Source organism: Lipophrys pholis, assembly GCF_963383615.2.
Source record: "Lipophrys pholis genome assembly, chromosome: 18".
Taxonomy (NCBI): domain Eukaryota; kingdom Metazoa; phylum Chordata; class Actinopteri; order Blenniiformes; family Blenniidae; genus Lipophrys; species Lipophrys pholis.
In genome coordinates, this window is record NC_137646.1 from 22,953,261 (window position 1) to 22,980,688 (window position 27,428).

A 27,428-nucleotide genomic window follows, 5' to 3' on the forward strand; every position below is an offset into this window, starting at 1 on the left:
CAAATAAGTAAACAAACAACAAATAAATACAAAATAAATAGATAAATACAAAAATTTTGAAATAAATAAGGAATTACCTAATATCTAGTTCTTCAGCAAACATTTCTATTAGAATCAATTTCAATAAAAAAAACGAAAGAAATAACATCAATACACTAAATGAAACATGAGATAAGAGATTAGGAAACGTATTGAATAAAAAAATATTCAAAAAACACCTTAGGAAGCTTTTTAATATTCAGCTTTTTGGGGGTTTTCAACTTTTAGGGATTTGTTAAGTCGAAAAAAACCCACTTATTATTCTTAGAAAGCCTTTTAAAAGCCAAGAAAACATACCTGCTTCCATGTGGTCCTGTATGACATTACTTTTATTATCATAAAATGTGAGTTATTTGGTTCTACAAAAACAACTGGTTGTTTTCCTGCTGTCATTTGACTTCCAGTCTTTCTAAACTAGAGAAATAATAGAAAGCTTTGAGAGCAGAGAGAGCAGAGAGAGATGAGAGCAGTGAGAGAGATGAGAGAGCAGTGAGAGCAGAGAGAGCAGTGAGCAGTGAGAGAGCAGAGTGCAGTGAGAGCAGTGAGAGATGAGAGCAGTGAGAGCAGTGAGAGCAGAGAGAGATGAGAGCAGTGAGAGAGATGAGAGCAGAGAGAGATGAGAGAGCAGTGAGAGAGATGAGAGAGCAGTGAGAGCAGAGAGAGCAGTGAGCAGTGAGAGAGCAGAGTGCAGTGAGAGCAGTGAGAGATGAGAGCAGTGAGAGCAGAGAGAGCAGAGAGAGCGCCCCCTGCCAGGTCAGAGCTTCACCTTCAAGTGAGGCAGTAACGAGTGAAGCTGCTCACACGTTTTATGAGAAAAGGTCTCCAGAAGAGCAGAACACAAATCCTATCATATCAGAAAAACACTGAAAGCAGAGATGAACGTTTTTAAAACAACTGAAAGACAAACAACGAAATGTTTGATAATTTAGTGTATGGAAGTAATTACAATGTTTTTATCTAATAACGACGTCCGTGAGCTGAAGATGTTTTGAATGAGTATTCCACAATGGCTGCAGACTTTTATAGTGACCGAAAGTTGGTCACTGTTGTTTATTTTTTATTTTTCTTGCTTGTTTGTAATGTGACTCACAGCCAAAAAGCATAACAGGGTTTTAACTAAGCAGCTTTTTACGCACGGAAAAGTTCGCATTAAGTTGTTTGAGAGAGAGAGAGAGAGAGAGAGAGAGAGAGAGAGAGAGAGAGAGAGAGAGAGAGAGAGAGAGAGAGAGAGAGAGAGAGAGAGAGTGTGAGCATTCCTCCACACACACAGCTCCAGGGTGATGAGGAGGTTAAGCCAGCCCCTCTGCGCTGCTCTCTCTCTCTCTCTCTCTCTCTCTCTCTCTCTCTCGGTTGCAGCCCACCAGTCCAGTCCAGCTGCCTCCTCCTGCAGCTTCAATCCTCCAACTGAGCGCTGACCCGGAGACATGGACTCATGCAGACTTTAAACTCCTCTCCCCACTCGTCCTCACGCTTCCTCCGGCTCGACCCAAACCCCCCCAGCTCGTGCGCTCCCATGGAAATCTAACTTGTTGCGGTCCGTGGAGGGGCTCGTGTCGTCTCTGGTTCTTTCTCTCTCTCTCGACCCCCCCCCACACACTCCTTGGTTTTTGCGGTCCACTCATGCGTCGGGAATGCCATGGCCACTCCGAGCGCACAGCAGCAGCACCAGGATTATTTCAGATCGGTGAGCAGCGAGTCCACCACCTACATGATGGTCCCTGCCGGCGGGCCGGGCGGGACCGGGACCGGGACCGGGACCGGGACGGGGCGCCGGGAAGCGCCGTCCAAGATGCTGGTAGCCATGGTGGTGATTGTGGTGGTGGTGCTGCAGATCGCCTCCACCACGGGACTCTTTGTTTACCTGAACTTGTCCATATCGCAGGTAAGCGCGCCTCGACTCTCTGCGCTTGAAGCGCGCGTTGTGCGTAAATGTCGCAACCTCTCTCCCCCTCCCACCCCCCCCCCCCCCCCCCCCCCCCCTCTCTCTCTCTGCACACACTTCTATCACAACCAGCCCACGATTTATTCACGGTTACAGTTTCTTGAAAAAAAAACAAAAAAAACTTTTTGTTGTGTAATTTACTTCTCCAATGGGACGAATTCGCCCCCGCAGCTTGACTTGCCAGGCTCTTCCAAAAGCCTGAATGGACATGTTTAACAACGCCATCCGGGAAATTTACAAGCACACTAAGGCAAAGAGAAAAAAAAAAAAAAACTGAAAGAAAGAAGTTTGTATGTCTGTCCAGCAGCAAAAAAAATAAAAGCGGGTTAAAGTGCATGCGTAAAAAAAAAAAAAAAGCAACATGTTGGAGTCATTTGCTCGGACTGAAAGTCGTCATAAGAAGCTGCAGCGCAGGGCTGCTTTTTAAGTGGGTTACAGATGTGTGCAGAGGCTTGAAATATGCAAAGGCAGTGATGGAGGTGGGCTCACCCATGGGGGTTGCTTTAAATCATTTTTAAATTTTTTTATCTGCTGTAGTAACATTAAGTCCCGCATCGATTTGCAGTGTGTCTGAAGTTCTCGCCGTGTTGAAATATCGCGGCCACGCCACACTCAGGGATGAGGTGATACTGTATTATCGCCACAGTCTACAGAACATGGGGGATTCTGGCAGCCGCACTTCCAGAGATGAGGTTTGATTACAGGCGTGATGCACTGGCCAGAGTTGCTGTAAGTGAAAACCTGCGGGATTATTTGTCCCGTTTGGAAAAGATAGATCTTGGATAAACACGTCGGTGGACGGCGTTCAGCGAGTCCCAGCGGGGGGAAAGTACACGCACACACACACACACGGGTGTACTCATTACATTCCCAGCTCCAGTGTGCTGTTACTGTTTAGTGGAGGTATAAAGCATGTGGGAGATAAGCTTTATCAGCCCGACTGGTGGAAGTAGAACAGTGGAGACCACTGCTGTGTTATTCCTAGAAAGCTGCGTGGTCTTTATCGTGTCTGCATGTTCTCCCTGAGCCTGGCTTCTCTCCTTTCAGGCCACAAACGGGTTCATTGGGGATTCAGAATTGACAGAATACGACTGTGTTTGGGATTGTTGACCTGGGACTGTCTCCAGCAACATGCCCTTAACTTTCATAAATCATTGTTGAATATTGACGGAGGGAGAAAACATGTTTGAGATAAGCCCTTCGGCCATTATTGCTGCTTGGAGCACATTAATACAAGACGCCGAGGCACTGGTTTTTGATTTTAGCGTTTTCGTCTGGGAAAAGTTTCATGTTTACAAGGCAACGTTTTGAAAACGACGTCCCTCCACACAGAAACAAATGCCACTTTGTCAGATTTTCATCTATTGAAAAAAATGTGAAAACATTTTCCTTCCTCTTCACAATTATATCATAAAATCCGAAATGTTGGAAGTGAGTTTTTCAAAAAATTTTGGCCTTGTTTACAGAATAAAGCGTCATTTTTTTTGTTTTTGCTTCAGAAGAGTTTCTTGTCTGCACGGCAACGATTTGAAAACGACGTACATTTACATCGCTGGAAAAAAATGTCATTTGTCAAAACAGTTGTTTTCTCCCTTGTTTCTATGTCAATGGAGTCGGGAGGGTTTTCAAAAAGTTGCGCTTTCAGTGACACCGAGCGTCGTCGTCGCGCAAACGGATGCCTAAAACACAACAGAATTTTGTTTTCGTCTTCGCGTCGGAACCGTCGTGTGATCGAGACTCAAAATGAGCATGACGGTGAAGTGGCTGACATGCATTTTTTAGGTGACTCTACATCTACATTTACCCTTTCGACCCGTCGGAGGTCCGGTCCGCCTGGACCGGCGCCAGCCAGATGGAAGCGATGCAGACAGAGGATGGATGAAATTAAAAGCTCCAGGCGTGTCAAACCTGCACAGTTGAGCCCCAGCAGGAGGCGTGTCATGCGGCGAGCCATACTCTCAAGCGTGCGCTTGGGACTGCGGGGATCTGATGTACGATGAAGGTGATGGATGAATCCCTGCGAGGGGCCACGTCCAAACTGCAACACCTCCGTGGCCGGCGTGAGGAAATGGTCCCGGGGCGGCGTAGTAGACATGTCACACATGGTCGAGGGAAGAAATGAGGTTTTGCGCTCTTTTTGCCGGTTTTCATTGGAAGCAGGTGGGACGTGAATCAGGTTATTTTAGTTTTGCTTTGTTTTAAAGAAAGTAAGCGAACCGTGTAAAGTTCAGCTTTACCAAATATGTCTTTATTGGGAGAACGTAATGGGCTGTCTGTTTCTGGGTGGGGCTCGGCAGCGGGGAGGATATTAGAAGAGCAGAGAGTGGAAACATCAGTCGAAAGCATCCTTTTTTCTTTTCTTTTTAACTCCTCGGCCTTTACATATTTCTTGAGGACGGTTCAGACATGTGGAGGAGGTGAGGATAGATTAAAGCTGGAATGGATCGAGCTTCATAAAGGACGGAACATTCATGTTCTGTTTAAAACATACTGCTTGATTCTATCCGGCAGCCGGCACCGCAGTACTGCATTCTGTTTCTTTTTTCTGCGAGTGTTGATTGTTTGTTGTCTGAGAAAAGCCACTCAGAGGACGACGTTTCACGTAAATGAACTTGATCTTGACTCTTGATTAGACTCTTTTGCACAGTTTTTTGTTCACCTTTTAAGAGTTAAATGTGCACATTTTAGTTTACAGCCTACATACCATCCAAGACTGGTTAATCATGCCATAATAACCTTTAAATTGAAACATTTCTTTTTGTTGTGGCATCGAGTATACGTTTGTTTCCAAGAAGATTGTGGTGGAAATACCAAATATTTAAGTTTTATTAAAAATTTGAGCCAAACGGCTAATTCTATTTTGTCCTATACTCATAAAAACAGGAGTGGTTGTGGCTGAGTCAGCAAGTCGTCCTCCACCCCCGTGACTAAATCCCTGGATCCACTTGCCCATGTGTCAAAGTGCCTTTGGGGAAAACACTGAACCCCAACTTACTCCCCAGCTGTACTTCGAACGACAGCCGCCATCATCAGTCTGATTGCGTGTGTTAACGTGTGAATGGGACTGACAGTGTGAAACGCATTAATCACACTGAAATGTGCAATTTAATTCAAGTGAATCTACCATAGAAGACATGAAGCCAAAACAGCAACGTCAGGCCTGTTGATCCTTTGTGTTCCCCAGAGGTGTTTCGGATTTTCCCACCACAGCCTAAAATATGTCCAAGCAGCCATGGAGGGGCTTTAACTCTTGTAAGAGGCAGTGGAACTCCCCTTCGTCCTGCAGAGCGTGTAAAATTAGATGTGCCCAAAAAAAAACAAAAAAAAAAACTGGTGGACGAGTGGATCATTTTCCTTCTGCTTATGTACTGTGCCTTTAGGAAAAAAATATGACAAGTGGAATTTAAATAAATGAAAAGTAGATGTTACTTCATAAGTTTTTTTTAAACAGTGGATCAAAGAGAATAAATACTAAATGTATCCCAATATGCAAAAAAAAAACAAAAAATGAAAATAATGACATTTGAAAATTCTAACTATCATTTTAAGAATAATTGTAAAAAATAAATAAAAAGCTTTTTTTTTCAACTTTTTGAAAATCTCAGGCACCAATTTCAAGAGAAAAACTAAAAAACTTTGTCGCATTTTGGGCGTCCGTTTCCACGACAACGTTGCTCAGTGGAACTTTTTGAAAAACGCTCTGACTCCGTCTCCCTGGAAACGGGGGAAAACGCAACTTTTCGGAAATGCTGCTACCGCACATGAGCAACACGGCCGTAGCAGATTCGGGTGTTTCCGTGTGAAGGAACAACTTTTTAAAACGTTGCCATGTGATCGTGAAACTTTTCTGAAACAAAAACGTGAAAATGACGTTTTCACTTGAAACATCGTGTAAACAGGGTATTAGAAGCTCTGTGATTATCATTATCATGACCTGGGGAAAACACCCTTCATATAACTTTTAAAAAGGGAAAACCTTTTCGAAAATTGAGCTGAAATTCAGTCCCAACTCGTTTGAATCTCTTTGCTGTGAAGGGTTTACGAGCGTGTATTCCTCATTGCTGTGAGGTTTAAAAATGTCACATATATGTCTTTCAATTTTTACTGGAATTACAGTACTTTCATGTCAAATGAATTTAAGGTGCTTTGATCTTCATACGTGTCTCTAGATAAGAAGCGGATGTCTTTCACTCGTCTGTCCTACCTTTAGAGCTTTATCTAGCGTGAAACATCCTAAAACTCACAGACTGATGCGTCTGAGCCTGCAGGATATTGCGCCGGCAAATGTTTGGAGGAGGACACTGGACAGGGCCTAAATGAAAAACACGGAGCTATGTATCCGCGAGCGGGGAATCCCCTGGATCTCATGCGAAGGCCAGCTATTTTTAATCTGGAACAGGACTTTCTTTCAGCTGCGGGGGAGCTGCACCCCGTGCCAGCCCGGGCTGAGACAAAAGATACGTGGGACAATGGAGGTTGTATACAAAGAGGAAGGTTCCTGCGTCGCCTCAGCGCCGCGGCGTTCATACGCCAACCAACAGAAGCTCCTGGCCTCGTGGGCGTGTGTGTGTGTGTGTGTGTGTGTGTGTGTGTGTGTGTGTGTGTGTGTGTGTGTGGAATATACAAGCAATTCACATAAATCAGCTGATGTGGGATTTCCAGCTTGTGAGCACTCCACAGGGATGATAATCAATTAGCAAGTTGACAGACTAATTATGTGCAAATATCTTGATATTTCACAATCAATAAGGGCATTGTATAAGAGATGAAAGCTATTTAATCCCATTTATTTATGTGTCTTATAAAATGCTTTAACGCCGAGGGGGACGCGCTCCGGATTCGATTGACATTCCAAATAGCCGATATCTCAAGCCGCCGCGGCCGCCGCGCGATTTTGGGCTGAATCACCGCGTTCAGACGTCAACAGCCTCAGGAAGAGGATAAACTTTACCCTCGGTCATACATCATCGCCATAATAAAGTCAATGCCATCGATGGGAAAACAAGCGCGAGCACATACAGGGAAAGAAAAACAGTTGACCTAAGTTAGATTTTACGGAGGGGAATTTTCGGGGTTGATGTCATGTAATCCCAGCAGTTTTGGCGTTCGCCTGCATGAGTCCTTCAACTCACAGCCGCTTCCATGAGAAGTTGAAAATAGAGTAATTAGTCACTTTCTGGTAAATACTAGACTCTAGTTCAAGTGAAAACGGAAAACTTTGGTTTCACTCGGAGCGACTGGAAGCGCCACTTTTTTTGTAAACGGCTCCCAGGGTGGAACTTTTGGAAAGCGCTCTGACTCCCTATCCATGAAAACGGGGGGAAAACCCAACTTTTCGGAGTGTCGTGACTCCCAGTCCATGTTCTCCTGGGACTGGGTAGTTTTATAGAGACCCGTCTGTAGTTGAAATTGTAAAATTTAAGTCATCCGCAAAAACAGTCCAACTCAAGTCGCCTGTCCATACGAATGTCCGTGGATTGCTATTGTTTATAGCGTTTTGTTTTCAGCGCACATGTGCCAACAGCACCCACTAGTGGTCCAACATGAGAACGTCGTAATTTTCAGCGTTTCTGCCATCGGACATCATTTCATGTCACCGCGAAGCGCCAAAACGATGCGTTTTCCCCTGAAAGTACTCGATATATTACTCTGGAATCATTGTGTCAGTCGAGCTCGGATGTCTTTGATGTTGTTTTTGTCGCGGTTTGGACCCACAGCAGGAACATTCCCGCTTCGATTCCAGGCTTTGGGACGATTCTGGATGCAGTTTTCTGAGTGAGTGTACATGTGAGTGTGTGATGACGGGTCCGTGTGAACCCGGCCTTCACACACGGTCCGCTGGGATCGGCTCCTTCACTTTGAAGTGGCAGCGTTGAGGATTAGTGGGAGTTAATAGTGCTGTTAACATGTCAATATCAGTTAAGAAGCCAAACGTTCCCTCTGCGTCCCCTGAAAGACTTGGATGTTGTCTCGTTGTTTCATTTGCACATAAATCTGTTGTGTATTTATCCTCAGACTTTCACTCTGGATTGCGCTTGTTTGCAAATGGAAAGGTTTAAGTCGGCACTAAGGAGTCAGTGGTTGCCTGATGGAGAATGCGGGCGTGTGGGTGGGTGGTGGGGGTGGGGGTGTGGGTGGCGGTGGGGGTGGGGGTGGGGGGGTAACACATACAACACGTGTGCATTACAGGGGGTTCGGTGTCACCGGGTGGGCAAACGTGTGTGTATGGAAAAAGACGCTCAGGCTTTAAGCTCATGCTATGAACACACACAGGTGCACACACACACACACACGCACGCACGCACGCACACACACACACACACACACACACACACACACACACAAATCGAACCCATCGTTACTGATATTTAGCATTAATTCGAGCTGTTAATCACGACCCCAGTCAACCTCTGTGGCAAGAATCCATTGCCAAAATACACAACGCTGCCTCTCCTCTGTTTCTCTCTTTCTGCCTGTGTGTCTTTACCCCCCCCCCCTCCGCCCCCCCCCCCCCCCCCCCCCCCCGCAGTCTTTGTGTGTTATGCTTCAGGTCCACATCGGAGAATCAAGTTACAGTCAGTTTTAGGGCTCAAGGGTGGGACGAATTTTTCAGGAGTGACACAAGCTGTTCTTCCCCCCCCCCTCCTCCTGTTATGAGGTAGAGGGTTTTAGGAGTTAAGTGATTCTCTGGCAATCGGAGTGTGTGTGTGTGTGTGTTTGTGTGTGAGAGAACTCTGCATCCAAACAGGCCCTGGGCACATCTCCACATTACGTAAAGGGTTTATAAGCATCGAAGGCACAAAGAGAAGGAGAAGACTTCCATGTTTATGATGACCAGGAGGAGGAAAACGATGTTCCCGGGCTCACATTTTCGCCTTTGATTAAACGGACGCGGCCAAAATGACGTCAGTCAAGTTAATCTCTTGAAATTTCTGAATCACAGATGTTGGCCTGAGCACACAAACATTTCTGGCCTTTTTCAGTCCAGTTGTTTGGTTTGATTCGAAAAGGCTCACTAAGATAATAGAATCGTGCCTGGTGTTAGTCTGTTTAAAACCTTTCATGCAAAAAAAAAAAAAAAAAAAAAAAGCCCATCCCCAAAGCTGTGATCGCGAGGCTACTTTCTCATGAGCAGGGCTCGCTATGCGTTTAAGAGTTTAAGATCTACGCGCTATGGCTCTAAGCGCGTTCGCTCGATGTTTTCGTGGCCAGGTCAGTTGGACGAGGATGAAACGGCAAGCAGGGATGACAGGAAGAGGAGAGAGGAGAGAGGGAGTTGAAAGAGATGGAGGAGGACGGCGGCTGGACTTTTAACCTGCTGTACCGCTTGGATGCAAACAGTGAGAAAATGTTGAAAAGGGACAGACTCAAGAGTTTCCAAAAATACACGATATCACAGGTTATGCAGTGAAGAATTTCTTTTAGATATCCTTTTTTCCTCATTTCAACCAGTGTGGTCAAGATCATATTGAGGATGTAATTTTAATTTATGGCTAAAGAACTAATCGCCTTTTACCAGGATTTCTTTAGATTTAAATATCTGGCAATCTGTTTTTGGCTGCGTGTGTTACAAATATGTGACACCCTGAATCGTGTCTCATTGGGTGGCAATAACTGCAGAGTCCCTGGGGTTAACGCCTTCTGGTACTTTTTGAAATCCTACATTTCATAAGCGCTGTATATTTTAATTTAATTTAATTTAATTTAATCTGATTTAATTTAATTTAATTTAATTTAATTTAATTTAATTTAATTTAATTTAATTTAATTTAATTTGATTTGATTTGATTAAATAAAATTAAATAAAATTAAATAAAATTAAATAATTTCTTCTTTTTTTTTAATAGAATTTCCTCTTAACTTTTTTTATTCATTTTTTCGAACAGGGAGAAAATGAGAATCAGAAAAACCAACACGAGTTCACCATACTAAACTTATTAGAGTTATAGTGGGTCCAAGATACAATTTTCACAGCAAAAAAAAACAAACAAAAAAATACATAAATAAATTGCTCTTCCTCATTTCGTCATATAAAGATGTTTTCTGCCATCAATATAGTACCTCAATATCTCTATAATGAGAACCTCGGATATTGGAGACGTCCACAATTGAATAGATCGAGTGTCACCGCAGTCTTTATAGTCTTTATATCCCAGACATAATGAATTTTACACCCTGTAGTTCGTTTACACGTAGGACAGTTTGTGTATTTGCCATTAACATATAAACATTTTGTAAAATATTATACCACATGAGATGAGTGTGTCCCCCACATCCTGTCAGCGGCCACAGGATCTGACTCTTCCATAACGCGCCGGCCCTTCCTCGCCAGGGTCTCGCCCACACAACCAACCGAGGAAACGTTTCCTTCAAATCTGTCGTCAATCACAATCCATTTGTCACATATTGTCTTTTCATTTACACACACATCCTTGTTAAAAACGTCCGCCCTGCCGTTTTCATCACACGTCATCACACTCCAGTCGTAGATAGGCTAATATAGAGCCGAATCAGTAGAACCGCTCCATCCCAGTAAAACTTGATCATGTGCAATTATTATTATTATCAAACGTGCACATTTTTAACACGGCTGGACTGAGGAACACCCTTTCCCCCCCGTTTCAATTGTGTTTTCACTGGCGATGGATGTGTAAATCACGGGAGGAGGGGACGAGGTGACGGTGAGGAGGGAGAGATTATTCTTATATTCAGGGGAGTGCACTTACAAACATCTGATCTAGTGCAGGTACACACGAACACACACTCGACCTCGGTCTCTCAGCGTGACACGTGAAAACAGGATATTTGCGTTCCCACGTAGGAATGCTCATTAGGATGTGGCCACAGCTGTGTGTGTGTGTGTGTGTGTGTGCCAGCAGCTGGTGCTGTGCGGCGGCTTTATCGGTTTATTTGCTTCGTAAACACACCCGTAAAGCCCTGGTAGAGGCTGTTCATAAGACCTGACGGTAGGGGAGTTCCTGATACTGCCGTGTTTTGTCTCGTAATGGCCGCACTTGTTTTCATGCGCCTGCGGTTTGCTTCCGCGGTTATCTTTGCGGCACGTTAATGGCAGAGTCGACCGACCTTCTCGTCGACTTGGAGGATGACGGCCGCGGCACGGCAGCGCCCGAAACCCAAAACCCAGATGGGTTTGATTGATTTCTGTCAAAAGCCGGAAGAAAATGAAGAAAACTCCCAAGACGCCGAGCCTCAAGTTGCTCCCAAAAGGAGCGAGTGCCAATGTGCGAGCGGCGGGCCCGAACGGGGCGATTATGACTTCACTTCAAGCTCTAATGCAATAATGAAGTCGTGAAGTCCATTCGTCATTTATACGACTTCGAGGGGTAGACGGTGGACCGGGCGGAGAGTTGGGTGACATTCAGCCATTCACAGAGTCGCAGTTACAAAGAAACAGATGGATATTACTGTAATGTGTCTTCAATTGGAGAGTGGAGGTGCACCTCAACGCCGACCTCCTACCAGGAGTCGTCCGCCCTCACATCCATCCATTTTCCTCGATTTCCGGTCTCCTCAGCGTGGGTGCATATGGCTCCCATCATACGGTAACCCAATCCCTCCTTTATTCTCTCTTCATGTATCGTATCAAAAGGAGCCTTCTTTTTTTTTTTTTTTTTTTTTTTTTTTGGGAACGGACTTCAGCGTTCTTCAGCGCAGTCATTTTGAAACGTTTGCAGGTTCAGCAGCTCCACATTTATTTGCAAGACCTTCTCCAGGACCTCCACGCGTCCTTGTAAAACCCGATATCCTCAAATGCACCTTAAAAAACAAAAAAAATCTGGGAGATAAAGACCTTATTTGAAAGTCTTGCTGCCAGACAACATGTGTTTTTCTTATTTATTTATTTATTTATTTAATCACTAACACCTTTAAATTCAATACGACTGAAAGCGTTTGAGATCTGCTTGTATTTATCATTCCTTTGTCTCAATTCAGGGTTTTTTTTTATATGGTGTCAATTACAGGATAGTCGGAGAGAAACCCACATGAGACGGCAGAGGCAACAGTAGAGAGAGAATTAAAATAAAAACAAAAAAACCCTTTGGAAGCTTTTTTCTGATCGTGGTTAGAAGATTGTAAGAGATCATTTCTTGTTTGGAGCTTGACTTTTTTACTTAATGGCTTCGTGCTTATGTTGGTTTGACAGCACTTTGTAATGCTCGATTTAATGAGGTTTGCAACCTTTCTCTTGACAAAACATTCAAGTTCAAAACTTTACTTTGCCAATTTTTTCCACCGCAAAAACTGCATTCAGCTCTAATTTTGTCAATTAGGCCTCATTGTACGTAACTCTCTTGGTACACTTTTGTTTTGTTTTTTTGTTTCCTTTTGACTGATTCATCCTCTCCTTTGGCTTGTATTGCGCTTTCTTAAAAAAAACAAAAACGTTCTTCAATAAATCATGCACGTCGCTGAAACTGAGTAGTGCTTACTCAGCAATTTTTAAGACATAAAAACCACTTAAAATCGAGAGTGCTTCGTGACCCCACCATGAATCTTTGCTGACTCCCCCTGGAAGTGAATCACTGGTGAATTCCGTGGTTTAAATCCCGCTGCTGACATCGCCGGTACATTCCGGGTCCTTGAGCAGACCGCCATAGTTCAGCCGACTGCTCCGAGTATGTGTAGTTTGGATAGTTTAATGTATTTAAAGTGCAAAATATTTATTCTACCCACCATTAGTGGCGATAAGGGGGTAATTGAAAAGAAAACCAGCTGCTATTACGATGTTACACAGGGAAAGCTTGGTCCTTTGAAGCGGGTGGGAGGGTGGATCGAACTACCAACCTCGCAATCAGAAGCCGACCTGCTCTACCGACGGAGCCACAGTCAGCAAAAATATATCGATGTTAAAAGGAAATAAACAAGCTCAAGCATGGAACGCCAAAGAAAAACAAACACGGATGGCTCATCAGGTCATAACGCGTTTTTCAACTTGCGCGTGTGAGTTTACCTGAGTCAAAACACGATGAGTCATCAGAATGCTGCAGACTGTTTGTGTTGTCGCGTCCCGCCAAAGCTTGTGTGCATGTAGGTGTTTCCTCATTTCGGCGTCGCGCTGTGAGAACGACTCAGGCACCGACGTCTGATTGAAGCCAGTCTGTTCTCAGAATCATGACCCTTCTGGTATCAACCTCATCCCGGCTCTGCACTGAGTAATAAAGCCTCGCTGTCCTCCTGTCGGCTCTCATTTCTGGACTAATGTCCCCCGTTAAAACCTGCAGCTGGCCTTTCTCCCCCCCCCCCCCCCTAATGTTTCATTGACTGTTCAGAGCGCTGCGGTTCGGGCCTTCTAATGAAAAGCCCATCACGACCCGACGCTGCAGCTCCGGCGGATCAAGAAACCACAGAAACATCATCTCTGACGTTTTCCTTCCCTCGGGGCTCAAGCTAAAAATTCTGGCCTTGTGTTTCACGAAATCACTCGTTAGAAACTTGTTGGGACACGCGAGAGTGCAGGTCGTCCATGAATCAATGAATCAAACCTTTTGATTCGTGCGCTTGGCTTTGCGTGCGGCTGCAGAATGGAAAACCTTGGGAATAGAAGCTTTTATAAAAATAATGGAGCCGTCCTTGACTTTTGAATCGAAGTATTAATAGAGTCGGTCATTTATTATGATTTCTTCCTGGTGAAAGTTATTATTGACTTTAATGGCTCGATTGCAGCCACTGCTATTCCTGAGCCGTTCCTCTGGCCTCCAGTCTAACGGTCTGGAAGTCCACATTTTGATTTAATGCTCGGCTGACTCTTACTTTGCGTGCCTAACTCAAATGTAATATTTCCAGATTCTCTCGGGGCCGAAAAGCAACGGTAACATATTTCACCAGCTTTGACGGCAAGAAGGACAGAAGTCTGCGTTTCCATAAATAGCTACGTGGCCGTGTTGGCCTCTTGCGGAGATAAAGATCTTGCATGGATATTTTGCGGTCCGCGAGATCGTCACTGACAGGCGGCTTAAAGGGTTCAAAGCAGAACTTTTATGGTAAGGCCACTTTAAAACTAAACAATGGGACATCAGACGGTGTTACATAGTCTTCGAAATATCAGTATTCTAGAGTTTCCCCTCACGTTTCTGGGAAAGTTGGAAAGTCGGTCTGGGCGTATCAAACTTATATAATCTCATCACAAGCTTGGCCTCCTTACATGAAGGAAGAGTCTCATCTGGTTGGATGACAAACAGGTTCTCTGGCGAATGTGCCGAGCTGGCAGCGACAAGCAGGATCCGACACCCGCCTCCTGATGTTCCTCAACACGCTGTGCAGACGGACGACGGTGGCGTCCATTAAACCGCCGTTTAAAAACAGCCGCCGGAGGAAGTCGCACCTCTCGTCTCGTTTCCCCTGGGATCCTATTTAGTGAAGTGAAGCGGGGGCTGGTCGAGTCGCGGCTGCAGCGAGCAACACGGCGAGGTTTGGCGTCATCGGGAAATGCAAATAAATGCTAAACTGGCGGGAACTTCCTTATTCCGACTCGCCCTGAGTGATCACGCCGTCCGATTCGCCACGTCTCCGCATTCCTGCTCGACCGGAGCCATCTAACCTGTTTGCTTTCATGACCTCGGTAATCTGAGTCTTCAGTCTGCCTCACCATCGTTCATGGCGGCGATGACAGCTGGAGATAACCTTTGACCCGGCCAGCAGCCCGAATAAGCCCGGCAACGTTTGCGAAACTCGCATGTGCCGCGCCGGTATGCCCTGGTATGAATGCTTAAATGGCTCTCGGCAGGGGAGAGTTGACCTTTCCCCACCAGAGTCAAGGTTTGGTTCGGGTCCAGAATTATTCTCATTCTGGTTTGTTCAAGTGAATCCGATAAGCATTAATGAACAACTACTGCTGAAAGACGCCGTGCCACAGATAAGAACTCTTTGTTGTTTTTTTGTTTTTTTTAATCAAGCTCTGCCCTGAAAGTTATATTTTAACCAATAGGGAATGTCAACCACCTGTCATGCGTCTGGTTAATGTTATGTTAATGTCAAGTTAAGGTCCCGTTTACGTGACGATGTTTTCAGGTGAAACCATAAAACTGTGGTTGCGTTTTGGGGGTTTGGTTACACGACGGCGCTCGGGGCCACTGGAAACGGTGGAACTATTTGAAAATGCGCCATCTCCCTGGAAACGGGAGGGAAATGGCAACTTTTTGAAAACATTCTGACTCGGTCTCCAGGGAAATGGTGAAAACGCAACTTTTCTTTTTTTTTTTAACAGAAACGTTTGCCGGAATAGGAATCCAACTTGTTAGTCTCCCATACGGATGTCTGTCTCCTCATCACTGTTAAATGTTTATAGCACATTGTTTTTTTTGCGCCCATGAGTGTCTGTGTGGTTTTCCCTTACACAAATGAACAACAGCGGCCACTAGTGGCCCAACTCGAGAACCACACCGTCTTCAGCATTTCTGCATAAACTGAAAATGAAAACGCAAAAACAATGTCTTTTCACTTCGGTAGTTTCTCGCATCTTTTAAAATTGAACGCCATCCAAAGTGTTCTTCGATGTGCAGTAAGTCCTTGACATTGGTGAATGAGGTGTTTGTTATTAAGCGGAATCACCATAAAAGAGTGAAATCTACTACTGATCTACTAAGGTTGAAGTGGAATCCGAGCACAACAGCTCTCATTTAAAATGACTCAAGTAGCTTTCTTTGTAAGTCAGTGGAGCTCTGTCCCGTCTTGTTTCATGACTTCACCCTGACCTACATTTACTAGAAACTCGCCATAATGATTACCACCCTACCAAACCCTAACCTCGGCCCAAACTCCAAACCAACTCCTCACCCAGAAATGACTAATTCGCATCACGACGTATTTCTGCGTCTCACACGTTCACAGTATTCCAACGCACGGCATTTTTGCACCGTTTGACAAAATGTGTGTTTTACCCCCCCCCCCCCCCCCCCCCCCCAAAAAAAAGGGACAACAGTGGCAGAAAAAGAAATTCCCAGGAGTCAACAGTGTGTTTATTGTGGCGTCTGGTGACACAGCGACTCGTGCCAGAACACACAGGCAGCCACTTGTTGACGCGTGTGTACACACACACACACACACACACACACACACACACACACACACACACACACACACACACACACACACACACAGTTTTAGCTCCGTCATACGTCAGTCTGCAAATGATTTCTAGTAACTTTTACCCAAACAGTAAATAAAAGAAATTATGTAAATTGGCCATAGTGACAGCAGTAATAAAAATATCTGAACAAAACAAAAAAAAAAAAAAAACAGAGAAACCAAAATAGCATTCTACTTAACCTACACCAAGTAAAAGAACTCTTAACAATACTTTTTATTTTTCTCGCACCGATCAGCATTTGATAGATTTGTCTTCTGCTCCTCTGACACTGAACAATGCCTCTAACCTCTCCTGTTAAAATAACATTTGTCAGCCGTGCTGGGTGTCCACTTTCTTTGTTTTCCCTGTTCGTTTGAAGACGTCTGGACCCCACCAGAGAAAACAAGAGACCAGCCACAATTTGTGCCATTATGGTAAAACGCTCCTGAAACCCCCCCCCCCCCCAATGTGAGTCATGCTTGCTCACCACCTCCACACAAAAAGCACCTCCACATTGCACACTTGCCCACCCATGCTGGACTTGCCCACCCACAGTCAGTTTAAAAGGACCCCACAGCAGCTCAACTGACCCAAACAGAGGCTTTCATTCGCCGTAATCTTTTTATTTACCGACGCGTGCATCACTCAGGCGTAATTATGATTTTTAGTCCCAAGTGTTTGTTTACGCGACGCTGAATCGTCTCTCTCGGCCAATCGGGTGGACGCCTTGAGGGAACCTCCACAAACCATCTCCAGCTGTTTGCCCGATCGACGCCGATCTTCTCATATTGAGTCGAGATCCTCACGCCGCACGCTGATAAGAGTGAGCCGGCGGGCACCTCGTCGCCCCCTTGAGCCTGAAGTCAGAGAATAGAGTCACTGTGTCCTCTGTGTCCCTTTAAGACACAGACTTACCGGGATGTAAATGTGCGGAGTCAGGAAATGGCATGTGGTGAAAAGCACTTATGCTGTACAAGTGTTTGTCTGTTACTAATGAATGGAGTGAAACCAGTCAAAAATAAAATAAAATAAAGGTGGAAATAATGAAACCAAGACAGATGATACAGTTTGTTCTTGTTTCGCAGCCAAAGAGAGAGAAGGAGGCAAAGGAAAGGAATATAAATAGTACTTAGAGAGACTCTTGTTTGGTGCAGTGGCCACACAGACAGTGATGTTGAGCAATTTTGCATTTTAAATTTGGAGTCCATCCTCACTGTCTTGTGTGTTTACGCGACAAGTGAGAACGTCAAACTTTTTGAGTCTCTGTTTACACAACAATGGAGCCCAGAGACACGGAAAAAGCCACTTTTCTCTATGAAACATGCAAGTTACTGTCGGGCGAAGCAGGTATTGAGGATCGCCTCCATATTAGTCACGCTTTTACGGGAAAAGTCTTGTAAACCCGATACTGTTTTAGTTTTACTCTCTTGGATAATGAGTTGCTTCGTCAGCTTTGCCTCAAAAAACAAATTCTCTCTGGATCCCTGGCGAACTTTCAGTCGCCCGGAGCGTTTCTGCTTCGTCACATGTAGGCAGATGACTGACAAACTGGAAAGTCCTGACCTCTGTCATCATCGTTTCTTTTTCTCTTCCTGTATTGTCGGAGGGATGCGGAGAAACAGAAACTCAAGCCTGGAAATTGAAAGCAGATATTCATCAGGGCCACGTTCACTTCTCATAAACACGCAGTGAACTTTGGGACGGGCCGCGGTATCTCCGTCTTTATCTCAACCCACGCCATCGCGTTCAATTGTTTCAAGGAACGAGGAAGTTAAAAAAAAAAAGAAAAAAAAAAAAAAAGGAGAAAACGACACGAATAGCAGCGTCCGAGCAGGTCCGCCCAGCTTTTGTACGTCTTCAAACTTTATTTAAACTGGAGGGAATCCAAAACAGCAAAGCTGACAAAGAAAGGTCATAGTTCCACACGCGAGAGACGGGAGTGGTATTGATGCAGACAAGTGAAACAAACAAGTGAAAGAAGAAAATCACTGACACGAGCAGACACGTGTACGGGGGCGCAGAGAGCTGCAGGCATTAATTGACATTGTGACGGTTCGGGTGAAACTGCCTGCAGTAGTAGAATAAAACACTCAGCAGAAGCAGAAGCGGAAGCGGACCGTGCAGATTGATTTAGAAAATGAACGGCGGCTCGCTACCTGAAGCCCGATACGTTGCGACTATGTACAGAATCCCGATCGCTCGCTTTGATTCAAAGCGCCGCCGAGCTCGTAGTGAAAGAGGGGTTTGTTTTTCTCCTGTACGGTTTCCCCCTGCTGGGATTCTTCACTTTGACTGTAATGCTCTAGTGTGACCGGCTGAAATCCTTGTTAAAACTAGTCGTCAATTCCCACAGATTCGTACCCTCCTTTTGAATTCTTTTGAAAAAAAAAAAAAAAAAAGAAAAGTGATTTGCTTCCTGAAGTTGCTGCAAGATGTCTCCTCTTTATCTTCTCCCATTACAGCCGCTTCCTCACCAAAACACAGTGGAATCTCCTTTCACAATAGGGGCTCTAAACCCTGCCAAACAGGCAACAGTGAAACAACTGTGAGGCATGTCGAGTCTTTTATGCGCTCTGCTTTGCGATGTGTGTTTCTAGATGTGGCTCTTCAAAGCCCCGGAGACAGACGCTGGCTCTGTGATTGAAATCAAGGGGTTTTTTTTCCAAGTGAAGACCTCTCTTCGTCACGATAAAAAAAAAAATCACCTTTCCAGATGCGACCGGGGCAGAAAGCAAACCTCAGAGAGGCTGGGAGTGAGATCACTGTAATCGCTGCCGTGGATTTTTGCCGCTCGTGTCCACACCGATTGAGGGACGTCAAAGGTGTTGTTTTTTTTTGTGCCAGGATGACTGGCATCTCACGGAAGAACAAGCGAGACACTGAGACGGGGGAACAGGAGGTCGAGCTCGGAAGTGGAGGATCAGTTTTGGTGGTTTTTAATCACCTTTAGGCCGGGGTTGGGACTTCCTCGTGTTTCATGATCAACAGCGATTTAAGGATTCATTTCCAGGAGCTTTTCTTACCCGCGTTGTCATTTTATACAGCCGCTATTCAACCTGCGCTGCTTCGCACTAAGCCGATACTTTAGATTTTTAAGTTGGTGAAGACTACACGGGAAGCGAATGCTCTTTTTTGTTTTCACTCGATAGCTTCGTTTGAATGTCCCGGACTTGCTTTGCCCCGTCGAAGCAAACCGATGTTGGCATACGAGGCAAAGTCCGGATCTCATGTGGTTGCATGTTAAAAAAAAAAACTTCTTTCTTTTCCCAAATTCTCTAATGATTGTGTCTTTGGCTGTGGGTTTGAAAATATTCCCCCGAAAGCTGTTATGTGCGCTGGGCTCTGGCAGGCCTCCTGTGTGTGTGTGTGGGGGGGGGGAAGGGTGTCTGTCTTTTCACTGCAGACAAAAACTTGGCCCGGACTTTGGGTTTGAGGGAGAAATTTGAAATTTATCCAGTTTTCAGAATCGAAATTGCCTCTATTTATTTATTTATTTTATCCCCCCCTCTCTGTGTAAATACCTACAGTTGGCAATCACAAAAGGCCCCGTCACTCTTCAGCATGACTGATGGTTGCGAGAGCTGTTGGTCATTAAATGTCCAACCAGGACGAATCGGCCCGCTTTACCAAATAAATCAGCGTCGGCGCAGTTTCTGGCCGTCTGCCACCTTCGCCGGCGCCCTGAAGTGCTGATAAAGTGGGAGGAAAACGTAACAGGCTGCACACAAACCTGCACATACATTGAATACCTCAACAAATCACAGATATAAACCTGGACGCACACATTTTACAGAAATCTCACACATGCATTACCTAATAAAAAAAAAAAAAGACTCGTTTTCACTCGCAAACATGCCACACAAACACACACTAGTTAACTTACCGCAGGTTTTCTTTTTTTTTTTAAACAAATTAAAGTCCGTATAAATGCCTGAGCAGTCGAGGAGCCCATTTCGTCTCTTAACAATCGAATCACTGCTGCCGAACTCATAAATCACAGCCGCACCTCCACCATAGTCAACGCAACGCGCCAGTGTTTATGAGCATTTAGGCATCATTTTAAAGCTATATATGTTGGTTTTATTACCGACTCTCCGCTCTGCAGCGTCATGTGAAAGGGTTAACACGGTGCGTGGATGCCCTTTTTATTCGCGCAACTTGTTTTGGGTGGCGATTTTCCGGCTTTTTTATGCGCGCTCATAGTGGCCCGTTTAGGACTATGGAGGACGACCCTGCAGTGTGTTTGTGGCTTTCTGTTGGACTCTGTAGCTTCTTGCTACAGACCGCCGGGACTGTTTAGTCCCCGAGGACCGACTCCAAACCACAGTACAAATAAAAAATAAAACTACTATGTAGTAATAATTTGCAGCCTTTTTGCTGAACCAAGTCTTCATTGTTGATTTGTTGGAACAATATCACATAAAACAATGGAAATTAGACACCAGACTCTTTCACCATAAGTATCATTGTCTTAAGATCCAAGATGATTACGTTCATCCATGAAAACACAGAAGATACTTATATCTCACTTCCTGACTTAAGTACAATTTGCAGGTTTTCCATTCTAAATGTCACCGCAGCGCAACAAAACACCACAGATTACAACAAAATAGAGCCAAATTCAACATATTTCACTTTAACTTACTTTCTCTGCCGGACGACTTATATAAAAACCAGTTTGACCATAAATTCAAATCATACCTCATGCAGACTTGTATTTACCGCTCGCTCTACCTAAAACCCTCTAAACATGCTTTACTCCCTCGGACGGTTCGGCGGGGGTCTTAGCGTAAGTCAAAATGATGAAGCTGGTTCCAGTGTGTTTTATTTAAACTCCCGCACACTTCTGTATCTCGCTGCCTCTGTGTTTGGACAAAGTGATTTATGCCCAGTGCCACAGCGAGCGAGGCCCCGGCAGACGTTTCCCTCCGCTCGTCCTCTTTTTCCATCACAGGGCCGGGGAAGTACAGTAAAGTTAGTCTGTCTTTCACTCTCTTACTTGTTCATGATTTTCTCTCTGTTTGCTGTTCATCTCAAACACACACACACACACACACACACACACACACACACACACACACACACACACACACACACACACACACACACACACACACACACTCAGACCTCTGGCCCGCTGGATTTGAGTTACGTGGCCGCCTTCTCCTCTTCCTAATCCCCTCAAATGAGAGTTTTGGACTGCCAAGAAACTCCCAGACACACACACACACACACACACACACACACACACACACACACACACACGCACACGCACACGCACACGCACAAGCACACACACAAAATTGTAGCTTGGTTTCCAAGTGGCCCTCTGAGATATTCTTTTCAGGGTTTGGTGTCCAGCTCGGGCCAACCAACCACCACCCCCCCACACACACACACAAATACAGTGCACTCACACACTCAGAGCAGGCCACACACACGCATTACATATGTGCGTGCACACACACACATACACTCACACAGGGGAGGGAACAGTGAGGCATTGTCTGCCGCTTCCTGAGAGAGCCGGCATGGGGATCACAGGAGCTCTGTCAGCCTCTCTCCGAGTCTCTCTGGAGCCCAGTCATCCAATTCAACACGGACAGCCATGAGAGAGCCCGTCCTCCGGCCAAGACGGGAAAGAAACACACACAGACCACTCCAGTGTGTGTGTGTGTGCATGTACGTACGTGTGTGTGTGTGTGGGTGTGTGTCTCCGAAAGCTTGCCAATAGGGACCATCCCAGTTTAGCTCTTCTATCTAGAGAATGCGTTATTTGGCAATAAATCACTAAAGTTCAAATTTAGTATCATGAAATAGCTTCGTGACAGTGTGAGAAGTCTACACAAAGTTTTCGCAAATTTTTTATTTAGGGCTGAATTTGCCATTAGGGGTAGTGGTGCAGTGATTTGCCATTTTGCCCCACAACGAGATGTTGCCGGTTGAATTCCGGACCTTTCTGTGTACGAGTGGGTGTATTTTTTTTCCCACTTTAGGGAAACTGGTATCTTAAAATTGAGCACATGAGAGTTTATATGTGAAAGCAGTCAACTGGCTTTCAGGCCTCCACAACCAGAAGAAGATGGTTGCATGAAGGACTTGTTGGGATGGGAATGCGTTTCTGTCGCATATGTCACTTTTAGGACCAGTTCCAAAACTATACCCTTCAGTTATTTATTCACACTTGGAGGAATTATTCTAAAATATACTTAGAAGCTATAATTATCCGATATTGTCAGCGAATCCTGAGGACTCAATACATTGAGAAACACGCACCGTTTTCCCGTTTCTCCGTAAATTATGATCTTTTCACATATTGCACACATTTAAAAGGCCTTCAATAACTTTTTAATACAACTTGAAATGATTTTACCAATACTGCAGAAAAAGAAATTAAGAAACTGGGAGGAAACTGGAGAAAAGCCGTGGAGAGGCCGAGCATCCAAACTCGATAAACAGTACTCTCTATTATTATATATTCAGTTTACCTATAGTAAAAATGCAGTAATACACTGCTAAAGTTCAACAAAATGTACAAGAAAACGGTGAAAACCTGAATAAAACATGTCCCCAAAGTAACAAGGGAACCATAAATCCTCTCATGTATTAAACATATTCTTTGGTCGGTGTCGTAGAGTTTACAGTGAAGTGAAACCTGAGAAAACTGCCCCTCGTCACATTTAATACCGACGGTCCAGAGGTGAATGCAGGCATGATGAAAAAAAAAAAAACTGCTTGTAAGTATTCATGCTGACAGAGATGCAAATGTCCAACAAATATTCTCGAAGCGGCCTGATCCTGCATGTGAAATGATGGATTCTCCATCATGGGGCGAGGATGATTTCATACTGAAGAAACAAGATATTTCAAAGAGATTCCCAATAACACAAGGTGCAGAAAGACAAAGACAGAGTTCTGTTCCCTCGTCCACGAGTTGAAGTTCCTCCGAGTTTTTTCTACTATTCATATTGGTCGATGCCTTTGAGACAGCTTACGACTATATTTGGCGAGTCAGCGCTGTTTGGCATCGTCATCACGTTGAGTCTTCCACGCAGTGCGCTTACTGGATAATTTGAGGCGGTTTCACACCGACCACCTTTTGGATTCCAAACCTGACGTACTTCTGTCTCCATTGTCAACATGTCACTGTTGAAGTTTCCTTTTTACCGTTGCCACGATAAGATTCATAGTAAGTTTCGAGTTTTTCTTTGAAAACGTGCAAATGAAGGCCTGAGTCATCATCGAAACATGACGCTGCATTATTTGCTGCAAAGCAGGAGAAGAAAGCATTAACCACAAAAAAACTACAATTAATTAAAGATTTGGGTTGGAACCAAATGTTTGCATTAGTTAGAAAACAACAGCTTGATGTATAAGACCTTCATTGCAAACAAGTAAATTCACAGACGCATTTGTTTGAAGGTTCACGGTCTGTTGTTTAACCCTATTGTTGGTCAAAAGCCAACGACTCGGCAAGTTCTGCTGCTTTTTCCTTTTGTTATGAGAAGTGTAATCCTCACTGCAATGAAGCAATGAAAAGGAGTCACTTTCACACTGGAACCTCCTGTTTACCCGGAGCTCCTTTGTTGCAGTGGTGCAGCTGGTAACTGCATATTTAAATCTCTGAAACTGTGATGCAAGCGTAGCAAGAATGTTTTTGGTGCACTTGAAATACCAAGATGGCGGACATTCAAAATAGATCATTGTCGAAGCTTCCGTTCCCGTCTGCTGTGTTTGGTTGAGTTAGTCTTACTGAGTCGGTCTGAGTTTGTAGATTTGATCAACTGATTCGTTGCTGTTATCTATTAAATTGGTAAAATCCTGTTAAGATAAGGAACATCTTTGGCAAAAAAAAAAAAAAAAGGCGGCCATCTTGGCAGCCACTTTCTTTGACAGCCCAAGACAAGTTTATTTGCCAATTTTGTTGGTTAGATCATAACTTGAACTTGAATAATTAACCCGATTGAATAAGTCATTTCTGGGAAATGCAGAGGATGATGCCAATAAGATGATTTTTCTATGATGACATGTCACATTCTCATGCGCATTCTTCCAGATGTTTTCGCCGTCGGCGTCCCTGAACATGGCAATCTAGTACATTACATCACCAGAACGCTTCTACTCGAGGACTGGACGGAAATACACGCTAGTGAATTGCGTGCACAGGAATTGACCTCGATCTGAAGTCCCTCGCTGAGGCGGTGTGGATCTGTCAGGAGCAATGTCCGCTGAAAATAATATTTACAGACACTCGCACACAATCGTCCTTTCTCCCGAGCCACCCGGCCGTATTGAACCGGATTTAACAACACAGCGGAGAGTTGCATCAGATGTTTTCAGCATTTGTCCGCCCGCCTCTGGCCGCCGAGCGGGCCCGGCGGACTCATTGCTGCCAAGCTAAGTGAAGGACAAGTCATTGATGTCAGCGCAACGAAGAAATACTTTACTCGGGGGGGCGAGTGCACAGCGACCGATATTTAGGAGGTTTTTCTCTCCCCTCCCCCCACCCAAGTCGGAAGGATATATGTCCTTTGAGGAAAAAGTCAAGTATGTTTTTATAAATGAACTGCCAGGCGAACCTTCTTTATATCTTTTCGGATGGAAATCAAAAGCGATCATTCAAATCTATGTCAGACACCAGGTTTCACAGTTCAAGGAGCCAAAGTCAACTTCTTGTCAGCCTATTGATTTGGTAACCTTTAATCATCCGGGGTGTAACTTTCTCCCGAAGTGACAGGTAAAGCAGACGGTTGTTGCGATTCGGGGGATTTGGCAACGGGGAGTTGGAACTTGGCTGATAAACTGCTGTCAAAGGAGCACTCAGGAGAGGGGAGGGGGGGTGGGGGGGTCCTCCTATAACTATTCAGGTTTAAAACCTGCAGAGCAGTTCCAGATGCATGCTCCCGGGGCATGATAATGATGTTGAGGCTCAGAGTCCCCGCCCCTCCCCCTCCCCTCCCCTCCTCGTCTCTGGGGGCCTGCATGTCCACACTGGCCAACAGGATATCTCACATTTTCCTCTCTGAAGATTTCCAACTGTTCCTGCTTTCTAAACCAAAACCGAAGTGAGCACTGGAAATAATTGATACAGTCACTTTAAATTGGGCTCCGGTTTCAGCTGCTTGGCCGCAAGACGGTCAAACGATATTGGTTTGATGCAAATTAGCAGGAGGAAGACGGGAGTATAATGTCAGAGGAAAGAAAGACCAACTATGCATTGGAAGTCGGGCCAACAGGGCAGGAGAGTTTGGCTTTACAGGTTCGGTTTAAAGAGCCGTTTGATTCTTTCTGGCTTTGGCAGCGTGCGATGGTGAAGCAGAGTCTCATATTGAAAGCAGATCAGGGAGGGTGAACTTTGTATATTTGTAAGGGAGTGCAGAGATATCCTGACACAGGTTTCACCTGCATCTCTCCTGAGAAGCAGCCTTCACACATATCGAGATGTCGAGAAACTCTTTTTACAAGTTAAAATAAAGTCGATGCAGCATGTCAGCCTTTACTGGCAAATCTAAACAAGCGTGGACCAACTTTCAGGATCCTCATACCTGTTGGAAATAATCTGGGTTTGCAGAGAAATAACTTTAATGACCTCTGGGAGACGTTAAAGATAAAGAGAGGATCAATTACTGTGACTTTTGAGAGATATTCAGAAACTTTCAAGGGTCAGAGAGGAGCCGTCTTAGAGCTTTTGGCCGGATTTCAAGGTTCGTAGAGGATCAGTTCTCATGAATCTGGAGGAACATTCAACATGCAGAGATCTACCTCTTGAGTTTTGAAGGATATTCAAGGTTTCAAGATAGAACCAGACTTGTGAGAAACATTCAGAAACGGCACACAATGAGCTCTCATGACATTTTGGAGATAAATTTGAGGACACCTGTGAGAGACAATCTAGGTCCACAGGAGGTTAATCCTCATGACCTTGAAAAGAAAGAAAGAAAATCTCTCCTCATCGCTGTTGTGGATGAACCCTTTAATACCTTTTTGACATTTCTAATGCTTTTTTTTTGTTTTCAATCTCAAACATATGTCTCATTTTTTAAGAAAACCACGACTTCAAAAGAGATGTCCCAACACTGTCATGGAAGCTCAGCCCTTGTTTCCCGCAGAACCTCATCCAAAAGCATAAAAAGATGTCAGACATTGTGAGTCAACATTTGGACAGAACTTGCAATTCATTTCTGAGACATTACGAACTCGTGAATGAAGGGTCTCAGTGGTAAGACTCTTTCTTCTAAACGCTGATATGGCTTCAGGAAATGTGGTCAATCAGTACAGGCCAAAGGTTCAGCTCTGATTAGAAATGGATTGGCTAATTATATCCACGTCTGATGTTGGTGATAAAGTTAATGCTCTCCTCCTCTCAGGGAGACGACGTCGGTTGGCCTTGTTTCGATGACTAGTACCACTTCTGGCAGGAAAAAAAAAACTTGAGCAGCAGTAGAAAATTGAATAAAAACCCGTGTGTTGTGTCCAAAGAAAGCTGGCCTGGATGACGGCTAAATTATGTGGAAATGTGGTTTTGTGACATTATGTTGCTTGATTTCTGGGCAATTTAATCCTCAAGAGTTTCCCCAAATTAAATTACCTCTCACTTATTAATACCCGAGAAGATATATCCTCGTTCAGGATACATCCAGAAGGAAAATAAAGTGCTTTAGGTTGGCGATAATGGTTCTCGGGATCACTTGGTTTAGCCTTTGGCCTCCGTTCCGAACGCTAATGGAGCAGAACGTTTACTTCTAATCTTGTTTGTAGCTCAGTGCAGTGATGTGCACGGACTTTTATCTCCTCGCCAGCGCAGACCAACTCTTTCCCATAATAGATCAAAACACTCCCTACCGGTCCCGTCAAAACCTAATGGGCACATACACATACACATCTCGCTGCATCGCTGGTGCCGACTGAGCTCAGATCCGCCGGTGCATGCTGGGACCTCGCCGTCACTCGCTGCCATCACTCGCCTCCTCACAACAGACAAAGTGTCTGTGCCCAGACGCCGCTGTCAGCAGTTTTCTGATGGGCCCTGATTGTATGCAGATGACCCGCCGCGCTTCCTCTTCGCTCGGCGCAACACTGAGAGACAATGGCTGCAGTGTGGGACGAGCGAGTCCGAGTCCAAAAGACGGACGAAGGAAACAATTTAGAAGTTTACAAAATAGGTCCTGAAACAGCGGCGTAGCAGAACCAACCGCATGTTGGCTTAGACCTTAAAAAAAGACAGTTGCTTTCTTTTAATAGGTCAGTAAGTAAGTTTTTTTTCTTCCTATGATGACAACTTCATCTAAGATAAGGTCAGTGGAGGCTGCAGCTGGTTTGAGATAAACAGTCCAGTGTTGCCAACTCCTCAGTAGGGAAAGT

General features: G+C 44.7%; 1 protein-coding gene across 1 annotated transcript in view; it reads left to right on the plus strand.

Moving 5' to 3' along the window:
• Positions 1–1,299: 1,299 nt before the first annotated feature.
• Positions 1,300–27,428, plus strand: part of tnfsf10l (TNF superfamily member 10, like) — a 61,421-nt gene continuing 35,292 nt past the window's right edge. Inside the window, exon 1 of the mRNA XM_080486461.1 lies at positions 1,300–1,921. Coding sequence (XP_080342587.1) covers positions 1,676–1,921 — 246 coding nt within the window. The 5' untranslated portion in view covers positions 1,300–1,675. The remainder of the gene's footprint in view (positions 1,922–27,428) is intronic.